The sequence below is a fragment of the Leptinotarsa decemlineata genome, unplaced genomic scaffold (genome assembly GCF_025532065.1).
Source record: "Leptinotarsa decemlineata unplaced genomic scaffold, Ldec_3_MD MMD2_tig00001064_RagTag_RagTag, whole genome shotgun sequence".
Taxonomy (NCBI): Eukaryota; Metazoa; Arthropoda; class Insecta; order Coleoptera; family Chrysomelidae; genus Leptinotarsa; species Leptinotarsa decemlineata.
In genome coordinates, this window is record NW_027412558.1 from 286,684 (window position 1) to 310,239 (window position 23,556).

Here is a 23,556-nt window from a genome sequence, read left to right on the forward strand (position 1 = left end):
TTCAAGTGGCGTAATATTGTGGTGCTCTGAAATATTACCAATGAGAGCTTTTTTAGAATTCCTTCAATGGGGAATGTTCCTCAATTTGGGTTATTACAGCAAATGCAAGTTTGAACAAAATGAAGTTGAGTTTAATTCATGAGTTTTTCAAATTCACAGTTGTTTTGTTATTTATTTATATAGAGGAAGATAGGTTAGGTGCACAAAATGTCATATGTCACAGAATGTCTCGGAACACGGAACATAAGTAAACAGAACAGCACGCCTCTGAAATATGTCATCTTTGTTTGTCTCATACAGGTAACAGATTTATTGTCCTTTATTAACTATAACCTATGTTGCCAAATGGTGAAATAGAAACGAATTCCTTTAAATGTTGAATGCATTATTTCATTCCTCTTTTTTAAGTATTTAAATAATTTTTAAAGAAAATGGTTGAAATGATAAGTTTAAAATGCGTTGTTTTAAAGCTCTTTCATGAAAACTACTTGATTTTCGTCAGGAGGAACATTCCCCATTGATGACCTAATTATTTTGTGGAAATTCATATTAAATATAGAATAGATCAGTCTCTGTAGGAAGTCTTCCTGCAAACCCTGAGATTGAGTTTGTAGAAATCTTCATACTGTAAATGTCCAAAATAAAATCTTTCTGTATCAAACTCATTCTTAGCATCACAGATTCCTTCTCTGCGAAAGTTCATACTGAAAAACCCGCATCCTTGCCACGCTGAAAAGTTAGCACCTCACATTTGTGACGAATCAAGCATAGGTGCCTCTGTTGTGGCCTTCCAGCGAGAATTCACTTCAACAGCTGAAAAAAATTGAGAAATTGAAGTCTAGGCATCTACGTGCTCATACACTTTACGTCAGATACGTAGCGATTACGTGTTGCATATGTCCATGTGAACATTTTTGGGATTCAATTTGTCACATGGTGTTGTGACGTAGCAGCCAAAACGTGTGATCTGCAGATGGATTATATTTAAAAGTGACGTCACGGTCAGTCCATATTATCATGTCAATGATGTGTTTCAAAGATGAGACACGTCAAAAAGGACCACAGAACATGAAATAGATTAGAGTTTCTATGGAAGAGTGCATAACCACATAACACCCTAACTATAGTTGAGGTGTTCTGTGGCATAACTCTCAGCTTGACGTATTCAAGCTGAGAGTTATGCCACAATTCCCACTAAACTATTACTGAAAAATCTTACAAATAAGTAAGTTGAATGCACAAAACACAAAAAATTCTATATTTCTGTCGAAGCAAAGTTTTCAGTACACTATTCCAGGGTAAAAGAGAACAAAACCCGGGCTTTTGAATCATAGTCGGAGGGAATCAAAAGTACAAAACATTTCGTTGCCACTGCGGCAGACATTAGTGATACGTACGTTGACAGCGAGGACGAAGGTTATATCTTGAAGTTTTAACAATGGCTGAGTCGAATTTCATTCATCGTAACTTCGACAACTAATATTTGGAAACTCATGATTATGGTTTCTTTATAGTAATAATGAATGGTTTCCTACGTCAGATGTTCGAATTCAAAAATCTAGGTATTGTCCGCTCCGTGGTCACCTCGAATAACCGAACGCCCCTAATTTAAGTTTCAAACTGTATCTAGCACTGATAAAAAACTGGCTCTGCCATCTCTCTGTCACTAGTCTAAATGACATTTTGTTTCCATAACTTACAGCTTACTATAAATTTATGTTTCCAAACATAACCTCACCCCATTCTAATTTCATTTTCTGTTTGTTGTGATTTTTTGTTTGATAACAATGAAAATTCTTGATACTTTACTCTTACTTCAGTCTGTTATACACTCATGATTCAGTCTTCAATTTTAAATTTTGCATTTTTTTTGCTGCTTTATCATGACTGTGCTGAATATTTACAAACTCGAAGATGTAAACCAAACTAAGGCTGTATCTTCGCTCCGGAATGGAGAGCATCACATAGGAAGAGATGGAATATTGAATTGCACCGACAAAAGAGTATCCAGACACCACGCTATATTAATAATCACAGATGAAGCAGTCACTCTAAAATCTCTTCATGTTAACCCTTGTTTTTACAAAGCGGCCAGAGGAAATTGCATAGTTCTCCTGAAAAAGGACGAAAGCGTTAACTTAAATGATGGTGACCGATTCGCTCTGCTCGCAGACTCCTACTGGTTCAAGGTGAGGTTGTCATCAGAAGGGGTCAATTCTGAATCCACCAGGACACAAATTCTCCAGGAGTTTGAAAAGGTGTGTAAGGCTAACACAACTGAAGAAAGTGAGGTTACGAAGGCACCCAATTCTTGCTTACAGAATGTCAGTCTATTACTAAATACATCACTACATGCTGAAGAAGCCAAAATAAATCCTTCTCTGCTGTTGAGCAATCTGGAAAATATCGTAGAGCAGGATTTTGGGACCAATACAGAAAACATTGCTGCTGAGGATAAGTCAAATGATAGCATGGACTTTTCAGAGCTACTCACGAGAAAAACTGAAGAAACTGATTCAGCTCTGGCCAAAGAGTCGGCTAAAGGGGAAAATGGTAGTGAAGCGGTGGGTCAATCAAGGAAAGAAGTGGACTATTCTGATGCTGGAGAAGAGTCAGAGAAAGCTTCAGGTAAAATAGAAAAACCGTCAATAGTGGAGGATGTTGACATTACTAAAACCCATGGCGGTTCAGATGATGAAAGTACAAATCAAGAAGAACCCAGCGTCAGTACCGACAAGCCAAAAGTGCGAAGAGACCGTTGTTGGTATGGAGCTAACTGTTATAGAAAGAATCCAGCACATCGAGCTGCCATCAGTCATCCGGGTGATGACGACTATGACAGTGACCCTGCGGATGATCGTCCTTTATGCCCTTCGGCTCTGCTTGTTACCGAACGAACGTGGACCATAGACGGGTATACAAACACTCTGCTCCGCCTTCAATCAGAAAGCCTGCACCACCAAAGCAGCCACCTCAGAAGAAAAGTGAGAATTCTTCTGATAGCGAACATAGCAATAAAGATGATGATAAAGATACTGGAAAGAGAAAGAAGAGAAAGGCTGCCCAGAAGGTGAAGTTCAATGAAACTCCAGAAGATGACTATGACTACGACGACCCTTTCTTGAATGATGCCAGCAGCGACGACTTTGAACTGTCTGAAGATGATGACGGTGATGACACCACGGACTGGGAAGATTCCCAAGCCATGGATGAAGAGAGCCAAGAGAGAAAAAGGTTGTTGAAGGAAGCGAAAAAGTTTACCAAAGGAAAGAAGAAGAGAAAAACGTAGAACAGAATATTTTATTATCCTTATTCATCACATATATGTTTATTATATTACAAAAATCCATGAAATGAATATTTGTTGTTATTGAACCATTCAGTTTTTGAAAAATATATTGTTTTTATAAACTTGGTAGGAATTTCATTGCAAAGAGTCACTATTTCTTTCCGTTTCTTAGATATTATTTATATGCTTCTCATTAGTTTTCAAGAAAACATCTATATTTTGTTGATGGCACCATCTCGTTGCGAGAAGCTGAACTTTAGAACTAACCATTAAAATGAAACCTGTAATTCACGGTTTGCAACTTAAGAGTTATCATGGCATGTCAATAGATGGCGTTACTATCGAAATAACAATCGTTTCAAAAATAGAAATAATTTAATAATTTTTTGAAATTATTACAAAACCGAATGTAGTTTCAGATTTTGTATGTAGGGATCTTTCTCGTGTGCATTTTCAATGATTGCTATATTTGTATTTCACCCGGGAAAAAAAGATTATTTCTTGAATCTACCAAAATTGTAGAAACTTCTTTCCTATTCAATAGTTCAGTATTCACTTACAGAAGTTGAGATACTCAAAGAACCATATGCATTTTCAGGGAAATCTATTATCTATCGTTCACGCTAAATAACAAAAGGGTCACTTTCTTGAATCGACAAAAAAATGAAAATACGTGTTTTTTGTTGAATCCTTAAATATAGGCAGAAACCGATTGCAATTTTGAATACTGCACCTCCAGATATGTCCAGATCTTGCTCTGTACATTCTCAAGCAAACCTATTTTTCTCCAGAAAAAAATGTACGCCATCTCGTGGAGGGAAGCTCAAGGCTCTGAGTTGACCGTATAAAAAGAAACCTGTGATTTTGCAGTTTTCATCTAGAGAGCAGTTGTGTGAGTTCAGTGGGGCTATCGACTAAGAGATGGCGGTATAGCATAAATATTTTCAAAATAAAAATAAATGTAAGATATAACATCCTACAGGTGCGCTCTTCTGGGTGCGTTATCAGCAAAATCTATATTTTCAATTGTCTCTGAAAAAAAGCAAAAAGTTTCTTGAGAAGAAAAGAGGTTTAATTAACGAAATGAAATAAACAATTCAAGACCGCTTCCTCATCAAATACACACTCAAAAGTCCGAACACTATGGTCCACACAGTGCTGATTATGATACCGTTGAACACTTTGAAATCGCTTAAAGGCCATCCTTTCTTGGAGACGTTCCTCAATGATTCTGTTGCGAGAGTGAATGGGAGGCACCTCGCAATTGAAGCCAGAACGTAGGGCATTCCTTGAATGGGCCAGAGTAGACCTGAAAAAGACAAGAAATTTTGCATTTCTAAAATTGCCGTTGGAAATGGAACCCACCGTTTAACATCATCATGGGAAAGAAAATGCCGGAAACGGAAATTGTGGCCATTGTATGATCAGTGGAAATAACAGACACCAAAAACCCTGAAACCAAAATCATATCACGGCTCGTAATCGCCATAATTCAGATCATGTGAGCTGAGAAGTTATCCTTCATGGATATACGGTTCAAAACTATCAAACTAGAACTCTTAGATTCATTTATTGCACCAATACTATTTGTTCAAGACATCAGAGTTGTATCAGAAACTATTGGTGAACATAAAAATTCAAATGTTCCAAAATTAAATGTACCCACTTACCAAGACTCATTCCACCGATTGCTTGCAAGTAAACTATGATCATCATGAGGATTAAACTCCCGACGTACTCCTGCTGGTATATTATATACGTCACAAGGAACATACCGAGTGTTTGGATGATTGATAAAGAACCCAACAAGATGAAATGAGTGGTGAGGATTTCCAACGAAGTTACTCCAGCTACTATAGATCGATCCCAGATCCCTTCCTGTCTTTCTTTGACCACCACGTGCGAAGTCATGATGGCACCCAGAAAGAAAATTGTTCTAGAATATGAAAGAACACTGTACAAAGGGATATTATACTTACTTTTTGAATCAATCTACAGTAAATGTTTATAAAAGGGTTTACATATATAAAAATAAGCAGTTTGAAACATCCATCTCTCCCTACGTGCCTAGGTTCCCGGAAAACAAGTATTTTTCCGGCTAATACCACGACGGACATAGCAGCTGGACCACATTGAAATCAATCGACTATAACCTATTGTGTAGGTACGATGGGAGAGATTGTACGTATGTGTCTCACCTCGACACAGTCATCAGACTTAATTTGATTTCAGATTTTTGAAATGTTTTGTTAAAATTCCTTTTTCTTAAAGATATGAAGTATATTGTGGAGGTTGTGTATCACACAATTCATGACCATAAAGGGTTGAGCCATTAATTTATAAAAAAAATATTATCGGTCCCAAAATGGAGCCCAAAGAAACCAGAAATCGTTCTAGAATTCATAAAAGAGAGCATTCACGATAACAAATTACCACGATAGCCTTTAGTAGAGAGAGAGCGTCATGAACGTAGTTAAAAAATCAGAATGTGAAACTTCTACAGCATATGCGGATAATACAACTACATGCCATTGCTTGGTGTCAAAAAAAGGTGGTACTGAATCCATCAAAATCGGTTATTGAGAACCCTCTTTGCAAGAGTTGTTTGACTTACGTTACCAGTCCACTGGGTAGCATATTCACTATTTGCTCCTCTCCTTTCCACCCGTGTATGAAATCCATATTCAAAGGTACCCCACTCAATTTTTCTGGCAACCCACAATCGATATAAAGAGACTTCTGAAACTGTAGAAAGATTTGTTGGAGCCTCATTTGCACCTCTCCACCCACACGAAGACCTAAACAAATCATGGGATAACGACCTTTGTTTCGCAGAAACAGTATGTTGCTTACTGGACAGATCGAGCCAAACTTTGACCTGGCTGGAATCCAGAACGTTGTCACTCGTAGTCCAATCCATCCACATGCGTTTTTCAAGGCTTTCGCTGAAGTTTGCTGGAAAGTACACGAAACCGATTATCAAACCACGTTCTGTGTCCTCATGGGCGTCTTCAACTCTGTCGTAGTACACCTGAGAAAAAAGTAAATAGAAGAATACATTTCATACTGAATCAAAATATCCCAAAGGCTTTTCTACCTTGCTTATCATCGGATGATCCAAATAACCCAAGAACCTGCAACTGATGTCATGAAAATGGCATAGAGGGTCTTCTCGGTAGCCCGACATTATCACCGAACTGTTTGCTGAATAATGCAAGCATCCACCAGGAACTATTTCGTCATTAACAATTCCCAGAGGTATGTTCATCACATCTCGCCCAAGAGTTTTCATGAACACGACTTGCTGGATTACCGGCAGCAGCACCAAGAAAAACAGTTGCTGAGGAAAAGTTTCAATTACCAGCAATGCCTGTTATAGTTTTGTTTCAAACTTACAAGGGGTTTCTGTAGAATTGCTTCCAGTTCTTGTCCATCAAAGCCAAAAGTCGATTCGTATTCAGGATGCTGTTTCCTATTTTTCCAGCCAATGTCTAAAACAGTTTCTCATCATAAATGCTCAGTAATGATGCTGAATGTTCTAAAGAAAGTGGGAATGGTAGTTGATATATTCTTTGTACAATCTGAACAAGAGAATTTGCAGGTGAGCAGAATTCTGGAATATGATGAATTGTTGAGAAATATTACAACAAGAGATGCAGAAAAAGTAGGACGAAGACAATAAATAATAGAAATAGTTAGTCCAGCAATAAAATACAAGGTTTGCAAACCTAGTGGAACCCAATATAGCAATCCACTCACAGAATGTTCAAGGAGGTTTTATAATATTCACTTTCTGTTTCTGTGCTTTTTCAGTATTGAATTTCATTAAGATCTTTGTTGGGACAAAATTGTTGTCGAAGAAGTGCATTGGCAGCGGATATGGAAATAAGATTAAAGTCTACAGTGCTCAACAAATCAATTATATTGAATTGTTAGTCTTTTCCAATAGAGCGTTGATGTATAATTGAAAAAGGGTTGGGGACAATGACGATCCCTTGAAAAATCAACGTTGATGGTGGATGCAACTTTAAGAAAAACCTCGATGTGAGGAGCGGTCTTTAAAGAAGCTGGAGAGCCATGATTTCGAAGTTCAGTTTATTTCAGTTGGTTCAAATTGTCGTGGTGCAACAAGGAACATTCGACTTGTTCTTTTTGGATACAAGTATAACTGTAAGGGTTGAGGAGTTTAAAAATTACTGGTGTACTTCACGAGACTAGAAACGTTGAGTTTTTCAAAATTTGTGTACTTGGGTAAGATTCCAAATTAGAGTTTTCCTGCTATTTTGTTTTCAGTTCACTAACTTGGGCTGTGAAAATATTTTCAAATCAGTTTTTAGTGTAGTTTCTTTAAGAAATAATACTCACGACAGATGCAGGGTATTCCTCTTCTGAATCTTTTTTATAACACACCACATCCATAATATTCTCATTGTGATTCTGACAGATATCGGACTTTTTCGTCGCTTGTTTTTCTTGATTTCTGGACAATATAAGAAATGCTTCCTCCAGCGTTTTGCAGTTGAACATCCTCAGTATTTCGTTTGGGGAATCTTCTGCAAGAAGCTTACCATTTCGTATCAACCCAATCTGAAAAATTATCTTCAAAAGGGAATTCAGAAAATAAGTTGAGTAGCTTGTTCACCTTGTCAGCTTCTCGACACTCTTCCAAGTAGTGGGTGGTCAAAATTATCGATATATTCTCAGTCCTTGTGATTTCTATGAGGTGTTTCCATATCCTATAACAAGAATGTTTTCTGGAGTAATATTCAGCCCATATAATAGCAGGATTGGCCAGACTTCTTAGAAATACTACCTGGGCTGAAAAGTCTCGAGCTTAACACATAGATAGCGCTAGTCGTATTGAATTCATCGCTTTTCAGTTAGTACTAACCTTCGAAAGAAAGCTGTTGAAAGTTCATGACATCCAACTCCTAAGTTTGTGAGTTGTTGTGCTAAGAGTGATACTTACTTCTGTTATTTTCAAAACAATGGACCAAAAACAAGCAAAACCATGGCTTGAAAAGTATGATAAGGACTCTGCTCCATCAGAAACAATAATTAAACGTTGGTTTGCTGACTTGAAACGTAGAGACACCAATGATGACGAACGTAGTGGATGTCCAAATGAGGCAGTAATATCAGAAAACATAAAAAAAGATCCACAAATTCGTTTTGAATGGGTGCCGCGTGAGCTCGCTGTTGACCAAAAACAAGAACGTATTGATCATTCTGAGCAGTGTTTGGCCATGTTTAAACATAACAAACCGAAATTATTGCGTTGATATGTGACAATGAATGAAACATGGATCCATCACTTCATTCCGGATCCAAAATGATCATCATCTGAGTTGAAAGCAACCGGTCAACCTCGTCCAAAGCGCCGGAAAGCACAACAATCGGCTGGAAAGGGTATGACCTCGGTATTTTGGGATGTGCTTAGTGTAATATTCATCGACTACCTTGAGACGGGAAATACCATCAACAGTGAATGTTATTGTTACGTTTGCAGGTCGAAATTGCAAAGAAACGGCCGTTTATGGCAAAGAAAAAGCATTTGTTGCTCCCACATCCACTGTATTCGCCAGATTTGGCTCCTAGCGACTACTGCTGTTCGCAGACCTCAAAAAAACTCACCAGTAAGAAATGAAGAGGTTATTGCTGAAACTAAGGCCTATTTTGAGGCAGAAGATAAATCGTTTTACAAAAGTGGTATTGAAATCTTAGATTGGCGCTGGAAATATTGTGTTGCTCTTGATATGGAGATTACGTTGATGAATAAAGCCAATTTTGAACAAAAAAACGCGTTTTCTTTCTTATGCCCGGAACTTTTCATCTCTGTGTTTCAAACTATCAGATTTTCTTGTGAAACTTTATTCTCACCTGAATCTCATTAGAGGTTCAACTCCAACGGTAGGTTCATCCATGATCAAAAGTTCCGGTTTGTGAACGAGGGCAACGGCAAAAGAAACCCTTCTTTGTTCACCACCACTGCAATCTCTCAGAAATCTAAAAAGTGGATATTTGAAATACATTTTGCTAGCAAGTTTCGTATCTATCTGCTCAATGTCGTTTTACTTCTAGAACTATTCACAAACAGGATTGTTAGAGTTCTTTCTTTGAAGAATAAATATTTCATGAATTGTTTTACCTATCTTCAGGTGGAAGCTCGAGTAGGATCTGCATTTCTCGAAATCTTTGCGCAATAACTTTGTCTTTCATGTGAAATATCCTTCCGAAATAATATATCGAATCTTTTACGGTGAATTCTCCAACTAGGGCCATTTCCTGAAAGAAATGGGACCAAACAACTTGTTTTTAGCAATGAGTCTAGACGAAATTTCCCCAACTTTCTAGAAATATACTAACTTGAGGCATGTAACCTATTCTTGCTCCAAAAGTAGCCATGTCACATTTTCCAGGTGTTTTGCCCAAAACCCATATCTCGCCCGCATCAACTTTTTTTATTCCAACGAGGCTACTCATCAAAGTAGATTTTCCACATCCGCTGGCACCCAGTAATCCATAGCTGTAGCAATAAAGAAATCATCTTCAGGAGAAGCCGTACAAGATTCAGAATGTAAATGAAACTAGCAAATTTCGAGCCACTTAACTTTTAAAATCCGCGTTTTAACAATTTGAATCTTTTGGCAAACAGTATAAACAACAGTGGTCTGTTGATAATTTGATACATGAATGTTGTAATAAAAAATGGTTCATTGTTCTGGTGGAAAATAACAAAACGCGACTCCAAGTGTTACAGAAAGAAATAATCGATGGCAAAATATTCAAGAAATACAAAGGCAAAAAGCTAGCATCGAATTGAAACTGAGTTGATTTGAATTTGCTTGTTTATATATGAGGAGCAAAAGAACAACACTTATTTTTTTACCAAGAATTGTTACTGTTTTTTCCACATTTTTGGTCTGAATTCAAATATATGAAAATAATTTAAAATGTAATGTTTCAAGACCAATTCACAATCAACTATTAGATTGTTATGTATTCGTCTATTCACTTACATTTGTCCTCTTTCTACAGTCATAGATAGTCCTGTGAGTATTTGATTATTACCATATCTTTTCACTACGTTTCGTACGTGAACTGCAAAGTTGTCCATTTTCTAAAGAAATCAAAAAGAAAAAAATATTCAACAATAAAAGTATAATGAAAATACACCAATAAAGAAACACTATGAGTTATCAATGGTTTACATAATTAATTTTTACCCAATTCCAGAAGAAAAATTGCGTCGTTATTCACATTTTCTCAACCTTCTGTGAAAAGTTTGTACCACTTATAAAAATATTTCTGGCCCAGAGTACAATCACCGTAGGCCACTGTCAACATCTCAAGTGTTTTTGATTTTATTTCAATCTGTTCATGAATGAGAAAGTTGTACAAATCAAATAATCGCGTCTAACATTTGTTGGAAAAAATATTATAAATATATTCACTTGATTTGGCTGAAACTTTGGATGAAAACATTTATAACATAATTGAGAAAACACAAATACTGAAGTTCAAACGAAAGTCACATGTAATAGCTAGTTCTAAACGATATTCCAAAGGTTACTCAAAATGAAAGTGTGTAATTTAGATAATTTTGAAGTATTCAGTGGATTGAGAAAGAAAATTACTGCTTTCACTGAAGCATGTTTCGAAATGGAATAAAACTCTCACCTTTTAAAAATTTTCGGTCTTTCTTGGCCTCCCCAAATTTTTGACTTTCTGGGTTTGAGTAACAAACATATACACGACTAAAATGAAAGTGTTTGTTGGACGTTATACTAATTATTTTGTTCAATTCGGTCGTTTTGCACGTCTCATGGATAATTCTATATCAAAACGCCGTTTCAAACGATAAAAAATAGCATTTATATCATTTGGCTACTGCTGCATATTCATATCAATGTGAAGCATAACAAAGTGCAGCGATTTCTGTGAATATTCCAGTCATAGAATATAAATATTAGTAGTTTGAATTGTCGCAAAAATGGGGGGTTCAAATTGGGTTTTCTGTTGAGCTATCTTACATATAGGAAGGACAACCCTCAAAGTTTTAACTGATACGAGGTAAAGATTAAGAAGATCTTACCATTTTATGTATGAAATTCCTGATTCCCGTTGTTGATGCTTATTTGCGCTATATAAAGAACCTACCTGCATATTTCAAGATTCTAAGTTCCGTAGCTTTGTCTATACGTTAATAAAAGAGTGACAGTCGGTCATTAGGTACCCACTTATACAACATTGAATAGCATCACCAAAAAACTGAAAGGATTGGAATGAAATGAAATCATGACCTGGAATAACACATAAGGTAGGTTTTCACGGTAACGCTGGTAAAACATCAGGGAACAGCTAGTATTGTATAAGTGGATACCTATTGATTGACTGACACTCTTATATTAACGTACAGCCGAAGCTATTGAACCTAGAATCTTGAAATATGCAGGTAGGTTCTTTGTATAAATAAATTTCGCAAAACGGCCTGGGAAACTTTACTTTTTCGAAAGATTTCGGTGTATCGAATGAAAGGAGAAAAGTTTTTCGAAAGTGAATCAACTTGACGTTATTATCTTTCCAAAAGGAATACCTCTGAAAGAAATGTTTCAACACTCACTAATTACCAGCATGGAGACAAAAAGAGAAACTCAGTAGATTTTGCAGGTAGCCGTTTAACATCCCCCACATACATACACATTCCTGTAAATTACTTTTTATCGGGCTAAAATATTCATAATACTCACAGTTTCTTCATTAGCTGATATCAACAGTGACAGCAATCACTTCAGTGAACACAACGAACTGAAATTTATTGCAACTCATATTGAAGTACAATAAAACCGTTTTTTTCTGTTGACTTTCCAATCACCAGAAAGTTCTGAACAAAATGAATTAATGAGAATCAAATGTCGATGAATTTCTCAAACGATATGTATATTTTATGATGTATGAAAAGTAGGTAGTCACCTACTTTTCATAACCGGAATATATTCGATTTGAGAAAATTATATAACAGCTGTTATAATGTTTCATTTCCTAAATTGGTTTTATCTTATTGTTTTATCTTTTAGATCCTCAAATTATATGAGTATGAAATAATTATGCATTTCCGATATTACCTTTATATAATACAGTGTGACCCATTTTTAATTGAAACACCCCCCCAAAATTTGAAGTTGTAAATCGATTTTATTTTTTTTTTTAATGTCAAGTACTAAAAGGTCTACCTTGGGACAAAATTTGAAATGTTTATTTAAGTTTCAGGGCATACTACGATATTTACGGGATTTTTTATTAGCCATTTTTTTATTGAAAAAATCACTACGCCATTGGATTCAGAGTGCCTCTAAATAGTTGTGACCAAAATTTCATGGAAAAATATTCATTATTAACAAAGTTATGACAACTCAAAAATTCGAAAACTCACACAGCTAACAGTCACAATATATCTTTTTTTTATGATTTCAACAATAAAGTGCCGCCAGATGAAAAAAAAAAATAAATAGCGTAAATATTTTTAATGAAAATAACGGAATTACATTCACACAATTCAACTAACAATGAAACAAAAAATGTTAATGAACGTAACTAATAACTAATTATTGAAATGTATCGATTCAGTGCAACAATTAATTCTAACTCATATTCTAGTAGCCTCTACTAATCCACCACGTATTTCGATACATGTGACGTAGCACTTACGAACGTTTCTGATTACGTTCCTCAGTTCTTGAGGGCTAATATCTGCACATAACTGTCGAATTCTTGCACAAAGTTCAATTCTATCACTTGAGCGGTTTTTGTAAATCTTTTGTGTGAGAAGTCCCCAGAAAAAAAGTTCAAAACTGTGAGGTCTGGAGATCTGGGTGGCCACTCTATAAACGGACTACCACGGCCTATCCATCGGTTTGGAAAATGTCCGTTAAGCCATTGCCTCACAGCTCTGGCATAATGAACTGAACACCCATCTAACTGGACAATTAAATTTGATCGTTCATTGATTGGCAGCTCGTGAATAGCGTCCCAAAACTCTGTGTTTAACAATTCTAGAAACCTCTGCGCATTAATGTTTTCCTCAAAAAAGAAAGGACCAATAATTCGTTGATTTTTTGGGAATACTGGCTTTTACAGTTTATTACCGAGTTAGGATTATCTGCTTCCCAATAGCGACAATTCTGTGATGACACTACTCCATTTGCGTGAAAACTTGAATGTAACTCCGTTATTTTCATTAAAAATATTTACGCTATTTGTTTTTTTTTTTTATCTGACGGTACTTTAGTGTTGAAATCATAAAAAAATATTCTTGTGGCTATATCTGTTGATATAGGGTGTTTTTTGTGACTGTTAGCTGTGTGAGTTTTCCAATTTTTGAGTTGAATCCACTCTGAATCTAGTGGCGTAGTGATTTTTTCAATAAAAAAATCGCTAATAAAAAATCCCGATTTTCGACTAAGAAAAAATATCGTAGTATGCCCTGAACTTTAATAAACATTTCAAATTTTGTCCCAAGGTAGACCTTTTAGTACTTGACATTTCAAAAAAAAAAAATTTAAAATCGTTTTACAACTTCAAATTTTAGGGCGGTGTTTCCATTAAAAATGGGTCACACTGTACCATTTTCACTGTAAAGAGTTTTATAAAAACTGCGACACGTGTTTCGTGATTTATCAAGTGCAAAATAATAATGATCACCATCATCATTGATGATGATGATTTTTTTTTGGCCAAAAACAACACCGTTATCATGCCACCGTATTCCCTAGATTTGGTTCCTGATACTTTTTCCTGTTCCCAAGTTTGAAGAGGCCCATGAAAAGATTGAGAAAAATACTGGCATAAGTGAATTGTATCTGAGAGGGACTACTTTGAAGGGAAACAAGTATAGCTGAGGCACTAGTCAATCTAATAATAACACTGATGATTTTCAAACAAGACTCAACCTCTAACGGAAGCAAGAAACTCTTTGGAAGGTTCGAAATAGATGAACATTTCAATCTAGCAGACCACTGTTATAATATTCATGCAGTCATTGTTCACTGTGGTTCTGGCGTTGAATGTGGTCATTATTACGCCTTGGTCAAAGACGAAACGGACTGGTTTAAGTTTGACGATAGTCGTGTCACGAAGTGTTCTGGCGATGCATTGAATTTATTGGAGCCTCTGGAGACACCCTACATTTTGTTTTATGAGAGAGAGGACATTGTTAGATCAAGATCTTCAGATGATGTGGTGCTGCAGGTTTTTCCGGGTTTTCCTGCAGCTGAAAAAGCAAATGCGCCACTGGAATCAATGAAGTCGCCCCGGAGCGCCAATTAATTTTTATTGTGGTATTTATTTTATTTTTATCGTTGTTTTAATAAAAATTATTGGTGAAAAAAAAATTGATGAATAACTAAATATTTTTTGAGAAAAATGAAAATTCACCTTATTTTTCCAAAAGACCACGTAATTGAAAGGAACTATTCTCCGAAGTTATGTTCCATTTTGAAATTCAGATTTTTATATCATTCTCGTTGTTTGGTTCGGGAAAAAAATATTGGCACCAAAATAAGTTTATTTAGAAAGTCAAGTAAAGAATTAAATACAGCTTTTCCAGAAATACGCATCTATCGTCCTCTCTTCATCAAAAATACACTAATCACTGCGATAATAACAATCCACAGAAGAGCAACAAGAATACCATCAAAAACTTGTAAATTATCTATCGTCCAACCTTTTCTTATGACATTTCTAGTAGCCTCAATTGAAAAAGTGAAAGGCAAGAACTTTGTACACATTCTAAGAAATGAATGCATCCCTTCTACTGGCCATATCATACCTGAAAAAAACAAATGCTCAACAATCAAAGGTATTTAAAAAAAATATACTCACCGCATATTAAAATCATCGTATTGATCGAGCCACAAAGAAACAGGGTCGCCATTATGTGCCCATTGGATACGATGGAAACAAGATATCCTAGAAATAGCCATAACATTTTGAGAAGGATTAAATTTAGACCTCACAAAGTCAGAAAAAACCAACCGTTTGCGTTTAAAGGACTATGATAGGAGAAAAATATTTTGTAGACATCATTATCAGGACAATGGAATATGTAATGTACTACCCACTGTGGGGATTTTACTTTTTGTAGGTTTCACGTAAATGGAAATTTTCAACAGAATTTTCCGAGGTTCTGATTTCAACATAAGCTTATATATCGTTCTTCATCTTCTTTTCAACACTTACCATAGCACATTCCGCTCAATTCTGTCAAATATAGGATCAGAAACAAGAGCCAATAGCTACCGACGTTGGTATACTGATAAATCCAGAAAATCAAACACAAAATCTCGATGACGGGGATTAGCGCTAAACATGCCTGCAAGACAAGATGGCTGATTGTGATTTCTAAGGATGTCACACCTGCCACTATGGATCGATCCCAAATTCCTTCCTCCCTCTCTGTCACGATAATTTGGCAGGTGATTATCGATCCGAACAGAAATAATATCCTGGAAAGCAATACAATTTTAGAGGAATTAAACTGCTACGACGGATATTGGCTTAGGTAATTCGACAAAAGTTAGCACCAATCTTAAGTGGGATAATTTCTCTTAAGCGTCTGAAGCTACTTTAATTTACTTTCCACTTATTCGTTTAGAATTACACTTTTTATTTACTCGAACGTGACGTCACAAGCGACGACATGAAGTATTTTGATGTGAATATTAAACTTATACAATGAAGTGTCTTCATTTTATATTGAACTTTTTTGTGGGAATATGATATACGTTGTAATTATAATGTATTTTCCAAGATTATAGAACATTATTTCCAAATACTGCCTATTCCTACAATGACTGTGATAGCGTAGTATTATCACACGTTTTTTAAATATGTATCAACCTGAGGACGACAGAAAAGAATATATGTAGTCTTTCTAATTTTGTTTCTATATCGACCAAATCTGCCAAGGAAATCTATTGCGTGAATAATAGTTGGCCCTGTAATATTATCTGTGTTGCTATCTTTCTAATAACTATTCTTCATATTCAAAATTCATCCCTATCGAAAGATACATTATTTTGGTCAACTTACGATATCATAACACCTGGAATCATGAATACTGTAAAGGCTTCTTGATCATGCCCAAAGATCAAGTTCATTTTGATGGGTACGTCTCCGAATTCTGGTGGATAGCCACAATCTTTCAAAACTGACACTTGAAAATCCTTGAATAATTCTATCAGCTTATATTTTACACTCTCTCCTATTTCCATATCTGCAATTAATTTTGTACATGAGCACATAACAAAATTAGAGTTTATGGTATTTGTTGTATAGTATTTGCAATACCAATTGGAACAGCACAGAGAAGGAATTCCCGCCTCGACATAGGCGTCGGCATATTATTTTTCAGTGGTAATTTTTCAGTTACTTATTCTTACAATCATAGCAATTGATCACCCCATGAGAAAGTTATCTCAACTGAATTTTTCCAGCATGGGTAATTATGAAAAACTTCGAAATTTAAGGTAGTGCATTTCCGAGTCGAAAACTCTAAAATACAATGAAAATACAAATAATCACACCGAATTCTCGTCAAATATATAAAAGAGGCCAACAAAATTGCTAGAAAAATCAAAATTCTTCTTCGCTATATTCGGATGAGGTGGAATCATCATCGGGTTGAATAACGATCGGATTTATGGGACTTTGCACATAATATTTGTTCTCTTCTTTTATAACGTGGGCCACACAGTTCTTCCACACATCACTATTACCTACTTCATTCACCACTCGCCTTATATTGTCAAGCACTACAGCATTCAAAGTCGGTGACTGATTACATTTCCGCAAGTTTTCTTTCATTGTGGCCCAAACCATTTCAATTGGATTGAAAACAGAATAGTATGGAGGCAAACGTAAGAGAGTATGACCACGTGTTTCACAAATCGAATCAATAATGTACTCTTTTTTGAAATTACGTTGTTTTATGGTCGCCAGTAATACCTTTTTCGTTGGAATCTTCACGGGTATTTCCATGTCATGATTTCGCATGAAATCAACAATATCTGCTTTTTTGTGTTATTGTTTGGTATTGTAGTCAATAACCGAGAATGATACGAAGCGTTATCTATAACAATAACCGAGTTTGGAGGAATATTTGGGAGAAGCTGCTTACTGAACCAGGTTTCGAATAAAGCCGCAGTCATATCTTCGTGGAAATCAGCAGACGAATCTTTTATATTTTTGGCAGACAGAAGCAAAGCGTTAGGTACGAAACTACTTTCATTCCCGGCATACAAAATTATAACACGTTTTCCCCTTGAAGAAGGTGTGTTCAAAGCACAATACTTGGTTTCGTCTACCCAGCCATACTTGACAACATCATGGGTGTCGAACCAAGTTTCGTCGAGGTAGATTATATATCTGCTGGATTCTCGGTAGCTTTTCATTCGCTTCAAATATTCTTGTCGGAGTTGAACAATGCGTGTCGAATCCATTATAACCATCCGATTGTTCAATTTTTTATATTTGAAACCACAAGACAATAAGACACCTTGTAGAGTTTCTAAAGATTTGTAATTGTAATCGGGATAGTCGAGTAATTTATACCAAATCATTTCCAAGGTTGGCACTTCATTTTTTTGGTATATACCATAAATTGTTCGCCGAATCACATCTTTTGTAGCACCATCAACGTTTGCGAATTTTGTATTCCTTTGTTTTCGTTTCATTGCATGGTCAATGACATCCCCTATTTTAATGACTAGAAGAACTGTCGAACGAGATAGTTTCGCATATTCTATTCACGATAGCATTCTGTGAAGTGTGACAGTTTTCCTTCTTCAAGCATTCATGAATATTTAAAATTATTCGCTGAACTTGAACATGTACTCAAAAACACTAAGATTTTCACAAAAATCGGTTTAAACGATGAGATTGGAACTAAAGACAAGGATTAGCTGTTTATATACCTAAAGTTTTTTGGTCCGATATGGACTTTGTTAAATGATGATTATCCTAATTGATTTTTCGGTAATTAACTAGTGGAACCGCTACCTGCAAATTGATTTGCCGCTTTTTAATCAATTGGTATATCTTCAGGTATATAAACAGCTAATCCTTGTCTTTAATTCCAATATCATCGTTTAAACCGATTTTGGTGAAAATATGAAAATCAGCTAATCTTTGTCTTTAGATTCAGTATCAATTTGCTTCTCCAGAAGAGCTAATCTTGTTAGCGAAACGCGCGTCGAGTGCAAAAACATCAGTTTGGTGTTGGGGTAATTGATCTCTAGAAATTTATTTCAAAAATCGGTTTGCAAAACCACTCACTACCTCACCTAACCCTACGAACACACGGCACTGATGAATAAATATTGTGAAACGGACAAAAAATTAGTATTCAGCCAGTCCAGCTAGCCGAGCCTTTACTCCTCAACTACATTCGATAGCACGTTTACTAACTCTCTGGGCAACTAAGGGCCACAGGCAAGAAATGTTTATGACTGTACTCTTATTTTTGCTGCCGTTCCAATTGGGAATGGATAGACTATACGGTGCGTTATCAGAAGCAAGAAAAAAATAATTTATCAACCAGAGGGTTAGTTTACAGTCTTCGTCTTCCTGAACACAAGATAAATTGTCGACTTGGACAAATCAGCTGTGACCAAAAATGCTCTCAACAAAGAAGGCACTCATATTATCTCGTTAGGAATTCAAAAACACAGTAATAACCTCAATAGAAAGAAGAGTCAATTAACGTTAACAAAATCTGGCTACCCGTCCTCAACATCTGCTGTAAATTTTCGCTAACAAAAGAAGGGCTATATCAGACTATAACCAAATATATTATCACATACTCACTTGACATGTCCATCCAAACTTTAACTTGACTCAGATCACCAACAACGTCATCATCAAAAATTAGTCCCGTGTCCATTCTTTGCTCAACCAGACTACTGAAATTTTCTGGGATATACAAAGCCCCTGCTGTAACCCCACGTCTTACATTTTCTATCGCATCTTCCAAGGAGTCACATTTCACCTGAGTTGAAACGATCGAAACATGTTAAGAATACACACACAATTCAGGGTTTTGTCAAAGAATAAACTTCGTTATCATTTTATATTCTCATAATATCGATGTTTCTCTCGGACTAACTCACCTTTGATATCATGGGGTGATTTAGATGTGTCAAAAACCGGCAGCTCATGTTGCTGAACCGGCAAGATGAATCGTCAAAGTTAGAAACGATGGAGCAGTCTTCAACTTCATCATTGACGATCCCCAAGGGTATATTTTTCACGTTCCCACCAACCCCAGCCAGACAGAAAAAGGTTTGACTCAGGGGAATGAAGAAAAAAAAAAGGAAGCCACTGAAAATTAAGAGATCATGTCTTTATTTCTTTGAGAATAAATATTTCAAACTGAATAACCTCTAGGTTTAGAACGAATATTACGTGGGCCGATCCAAATCAAGTGAACATTATCAGAACTTTGGTCAAAGATATTTTCTAGCTCGATCGCCGTGTCTGCATGTTTTTATGCCTGGCGTTTCATCTACAACTGCGACACACAATTTGGATGACCCTGAATTTATTGAAATTGTTTCTAGTGTTATGAAAGCTGATATAATTGGTTTCTTTCTTACGTTCTGTTCCTATAAAATTGTTTCCAATTCTTGTCCAGCATTGCTGATATTCGCTGTTTGCTAATTGAACCATTTGCCTGTTTGACACCTCGTTTTTTATCAGGAATCTTAAATTGAAAGAAGCTCATAAATTTACCTCACTATTGTTGAAAAGAATTCTAGTTTAATATGCTAGCAGCATCTACATTTCGATTATGATATCTTGAACACTTTAAATATTACAAACATTTCTACACAGATTTTAAATATTTCGACACCTTTTTAGGGCAATGGAAGCCTGATTCTGTAAAATTTAACATTTAAGCTGAAGACATTTATTGTTACCATACGTAGATTAAATGAAGGAACCGCCACTGACAGATATCTGACTTGTCATTTGAGAAGTAAATGTGAAAATACTGATTTTTTCGAGAATGAACAAGACTGTTCGAATGTGGTATATATACCAGACTGTGTCGAGAATTAGAACTTCTATTACTTCGAAGAAGTGAATTAAATATGCATAGTGTGATTGAAGCATAGTGCAGGTTGAAAAAAAGGAAGTCATTATGTGCTGTTGGATAAATCATAGAAATATTAAAATACTTTATAAAATGTCAAGGTAGTAGAACAATGAAGACAATTTGCTGAGAGTCATGGACTCAAATTTTATAGGTATAAATATAGGAGTTCCACAGGGTTCCGTTTTCGATTCACAACTAATTTTTCTCCCTTTTAAGTTTTCGAATCATGTCTTCATGTTTTCAAAAATAAATAAATCAAATCAGTTGATAGTCGAAGTCGAGATCATTCACGAATCTTTTGGAATCAATGTTACCTCGACTATTTCAGTTCAATAATATGGCAGAGACAAATGATTTTATACTATTGTTTTTGTGAAAACCGAACACACCAACTGAAAAAAAAAGATTTCTCTTTGCAGTGTAACTATATACCTACTGCAACTCATTACCTCGGGGCCGTCATTGATTTCGAAAGTGGTGACTTTTCCACTGGCAATCGATTCATTGTCTTGTGGGGTCAACATGTCTCCCCTCGTTACACTGAGTCTCCCCTCATCTTGCTCTTTACTGAGCATCAGAAAAACGTCTTCTAATGTTTGGCTATTGTAAAAATCCAAAAGCCTATCCGGGTTCTCTTGAGCCAAAATGATTCCCCCTCTCAACAAACAGATCTGGAAATAAGAATGGATGTGACGATGCTGAGAGCAGATCATTTTTTGAAGTGGGAGAGGGATGTCTTGATCTAACAACTGTATCATTACCTTATCAGTCTGCCTACATTCCTCAATATAGTGTGTGGTTATTATCACAGAAGTTCCTAGTTTCTTCGTCATATCGACTAGATAGTTCCATATTCTGAAAAAGAACTAGATGTGAAAAAAGCCTCGGGGGTTTGACATGAACTAACCTCTCCCTCAAAAGTGGATCAACTCCCACCGTTGGTTCATCCAGTATTAACAACTCTGGTTTGTGGATAACTGCCGAGGCAAAGGACACTCTTCTTTTCTCACCTCCACTACAGTCAACTATATACCTAAAAAAATCTGCGTTGGAAGAGAAGTTCATAGTCATTCAGGAATATCTACAATATGAATTCGTAGTAATGAGTATGCTAACAAAGAGGTTCATTGAAACAAGTACAAAATTTGGACTGCTTCAGCTGGATTCAATCTTATACTTACAACAAAAGTTAAAAAGAAATTAAATATGTTTGTTGAATAATTTGCTGTTTCAAGTCAAAGTCCCACACACTATGCATGTCTTACATTACACGATGCCTGAAAGAATCATGAAACAGCATATCATGTACAACGCGTCTGTTCCTGATGCATTCAATATATGCAGATGCTTCGTTCAATGCATAGTATTGATACATTATATTGATTTCACCAAATGAATTGTTGTTTGTGTCTTTTGTATGTCTTTCATGACTTTCTGTTTCTTTTTCCTCCTTGCTTTTTCTCTTCTTGTTCGTCTTCACTTTCGCTGACTTTCTTCCCATTTTTTTCTTCTCCATTCCGTTTATTTATAGAAGAAACTATATTCAGGTTTGTGTTGAATTACTCTTTTCCTTATTTCCTCAATCTCAAAAGATCTATAGGAAATCTCAAAGAAAATGGATGAAACTACTAAAATAGTAACATGGCCTAACTTACCGGCAAATTTCAAAGATACTAATAAAACCGACGTAAAATACACTGAAAGTAAGATTAGAAATACACTGAAAGCAATAAGCTTTTGCAGATGCATTTTATGGAAAACAAAACAGTGATAATTATTAATTTTCTATGACGATTTTCATTAATATAATGAAGAAAAATGAAGCAGAATAGGTATTTCCCAAGTCTGGGAACCTCAGAGGTTTAGAGGTGAATCTGACTGAGTCATAATCTCTCTGTTCTTGAATAGACTGCTCTACAAGAAGCTTTGAAGATGATGTAACTTGGATATTTCTTGAGCCTCTATAATTTAAAATTGAAAAACTTACAGGAAATCTTGATAGAAACATTAAAAAATATACTATTTTTATTGATTTTTCATACAACTTTCCTTGTTACAAATAGAAACGTAAATACCTGTTATCCGGTGGCAGTTCCAGTAAAGTATGCAATTCATCATACCTCTCAGTTATCAATTTGTCAGACATACCATATATCCTGCCGAAATAAAACAGTGTATCTTTCACTGTTAGACTCTCCACCAGAGCCACTTCCTGAGAAAAAAATTGATATATAAATCTATCCAGAGCTCCGTCAATTTAACAAAAAATTCACGAAAACGTTAAATCATTGGATTGGCATGCTGGCTCCCCAGATTTGAGTTCAATAGGTTTCATATTGAGGATAGCTCAGCGGGTGTCAAAAGATACCACGAATGACTCACCTGAGGCATGTAACCAACTCTGGAACCTAACACATTCGATTGTCGCCCAGTGTATTCGTTGCCCAATACAGATACTTCACCCTCATCGAGCTTTGTACGCCCCACCAAGATGTTCAGCAAGGTCGTTTTACCACAACCACTTGCACCTAGTAAACCATATCTACAACGAATAATACGATATACGATTTGTCTCTTATTATATGTCAAGATGACTATTTAGGTAAATAGGTTGGAGTTATTTAGTTTATAAACTATTGAAGAAGTATCACAAAAATGTTACAGAGAGTTGAAGTGAAACAATCAGGCACCTGTGCAACGTCTTCGATTTGGAAGATTCGTCGCGAAAAGCAACGAAAAGCAACGAAAAGCAAAAATTACTTTCATTTGGTCGATACTACCAACCGATAGACTGGTTTCAGAATACTTGTCCCATCATCAGTACCGGGCAAATATAATTCTGGGTAGTCATGAGCTCTTTCTGCAGTTGATTTAGTGGTATGTTCACTGCGCCATCTGTAGACAAAGGCAGGAAACAACTTCACGAACCCATACGCCGGGGTGGGAGTCGAAATAATGAATGAGAGGTGCATATGACATGCTCCAAAAGTTCAGGTGAAAACACCTTACCCCTTGCCTCTCAAGTAGACCTCATTATGACTTTACTTCAGGTTAGTTGTTGTTTTTCCTGCCACATGTACCTAGGAAGTCGTAGGTCTACATGAGAGGCAAG

The 23,556-nt window shown here is 36.0% G+C and overlaps 3 protein-coding genes across 3 annotated transcripts in view; 1 reads left to right on the forward strand and 2 right to left on the reverse strand.

Annotated features, from left to right (window-relative positions):
* Nucleotides 1-1,734: 1,734 nt before the first annotated feature.
* Nucleotides 1,735-3,414, forward strand: LOC111517259 (aprataxin and PNK-like factor). The gene is given in 2 exon segments (XM_023173342.2): nt 1,735-2,868; nt 2,871-3,414. Coding segments are annotated over 2 exon segments (1,404 nt in total). The 5' UTR covers nt 1,735-1,883; the 3' UTR covers nt 3,290-3,414.
* Nucleotides 3,415-4,339: 925 nt separating this feature from the next.
* LOC111517260 (ABC transporter G family member 23) lies at nt 4,340-11,407 on the reverse strand. Its single transcript, XM_074175780.1, has 13 exons — nt 10,970-11,407; nt 10,309-10,409; nt 9,656-9,815; nt 9,438-9,574; nt 9,170-9,295; nt 7,932-8,025; nt 7,655-7,876; nt 6,387-6,659; nt 6,143-6,320; nt 5,904-6,087; nt 4,960-5,225; nt 4,655-4,741; nt 4,340-4,598 (listed from the first exon to the last, which is right to left on the reverse strand). The coding sequence occupies exons 2-13, from the start codon at nt 10,404-10,406 to the stop codon at nt 4,387-4,389; spliced, it is 2,037 nt and encodes a 678-aa protein (XP_074031881.1). The 5' UTR covers nt 10,407-10,409; nt 10,970-11,407; the 3' UTR covers nt 4,340-4,386.
* Nucleotides 11,408-14,834: 3,427 nt separating this feature from the next.
* LOC111517229 (uncharacterized) overlaps nt 14,835-23,556 on the reverse strand; it is a 31,916-nt gene continuing 23,194 nt past the window's right edge. Inside the window, exons 17-28 of the mRNA XM_074175781.1 lie at nt 22,827-22,986; nt 22,520-22,656; nt 21,352-21,477; nt 21,206-21,299; nt 20,894-21,115; nt 19,942-20,048; nt 19,456-19,666; nt 19,154-19,334; nt 16,379-16,562; nt 15,527-15,792; nt 15,170-15,256; nt 14,835-15,116 (exon numbers count right to left, since the gene is read on the reverse strand). Coding sequence (XP_074031882.1) covers nt 14,905-15,116; nt 15,170-15,256; nt 15,527-15,792; nt 16,379-16,562; nt 19,154-19,334; nt 19,456-19,666; nt 19,942-20,048; nt 20,894-21,115; nt 21,206-21,299; nt 21,352-21,477; nt 22,520-22,656; nt 22,827-22,986 — 1,987 coding nt within the window. The 3' untranslated portion in view covers nt 14,835-14,904. The remainder of the gene's footprint in view (nt 15,117-15,169; nt 15,257-15,526; nt 15,793-16,378; nt 16,563-19,153; nt 19,335-19,455; nt 19,667-19,941; nt 20,049-20,893; nt 21,116-21,205; nt 21,300-21,351; nt 21,478-22,519; nt 22,657-22,826; nt 22,987-23,556) is intronic.

Bases quoted from the DNA above. Each gene is read 5' to 3' on its own strand.
- LOC111517260 (XM_074175780.1), bottom strand. From the start codon at position 10,406: ATGGACAACTTTGCAGTTCACGTACGAAACGTAGTGAAAAGATATGGT. The intron at 5,226-5,903 runs GTAAGTCAAACA...TTCATATTCTAG, and splicing joins CTACCCAGTGGACTGGTAAC to AACAATTTTCTTTCTGGGTG. The intron at 4,742-4,959 runs GTAAGTGGGTAC...TTTTGGTTTCAG, and splicing joins AATCGGTGGAATGAGTCTTG to GGTTTTTGGTGTCTGTTATT.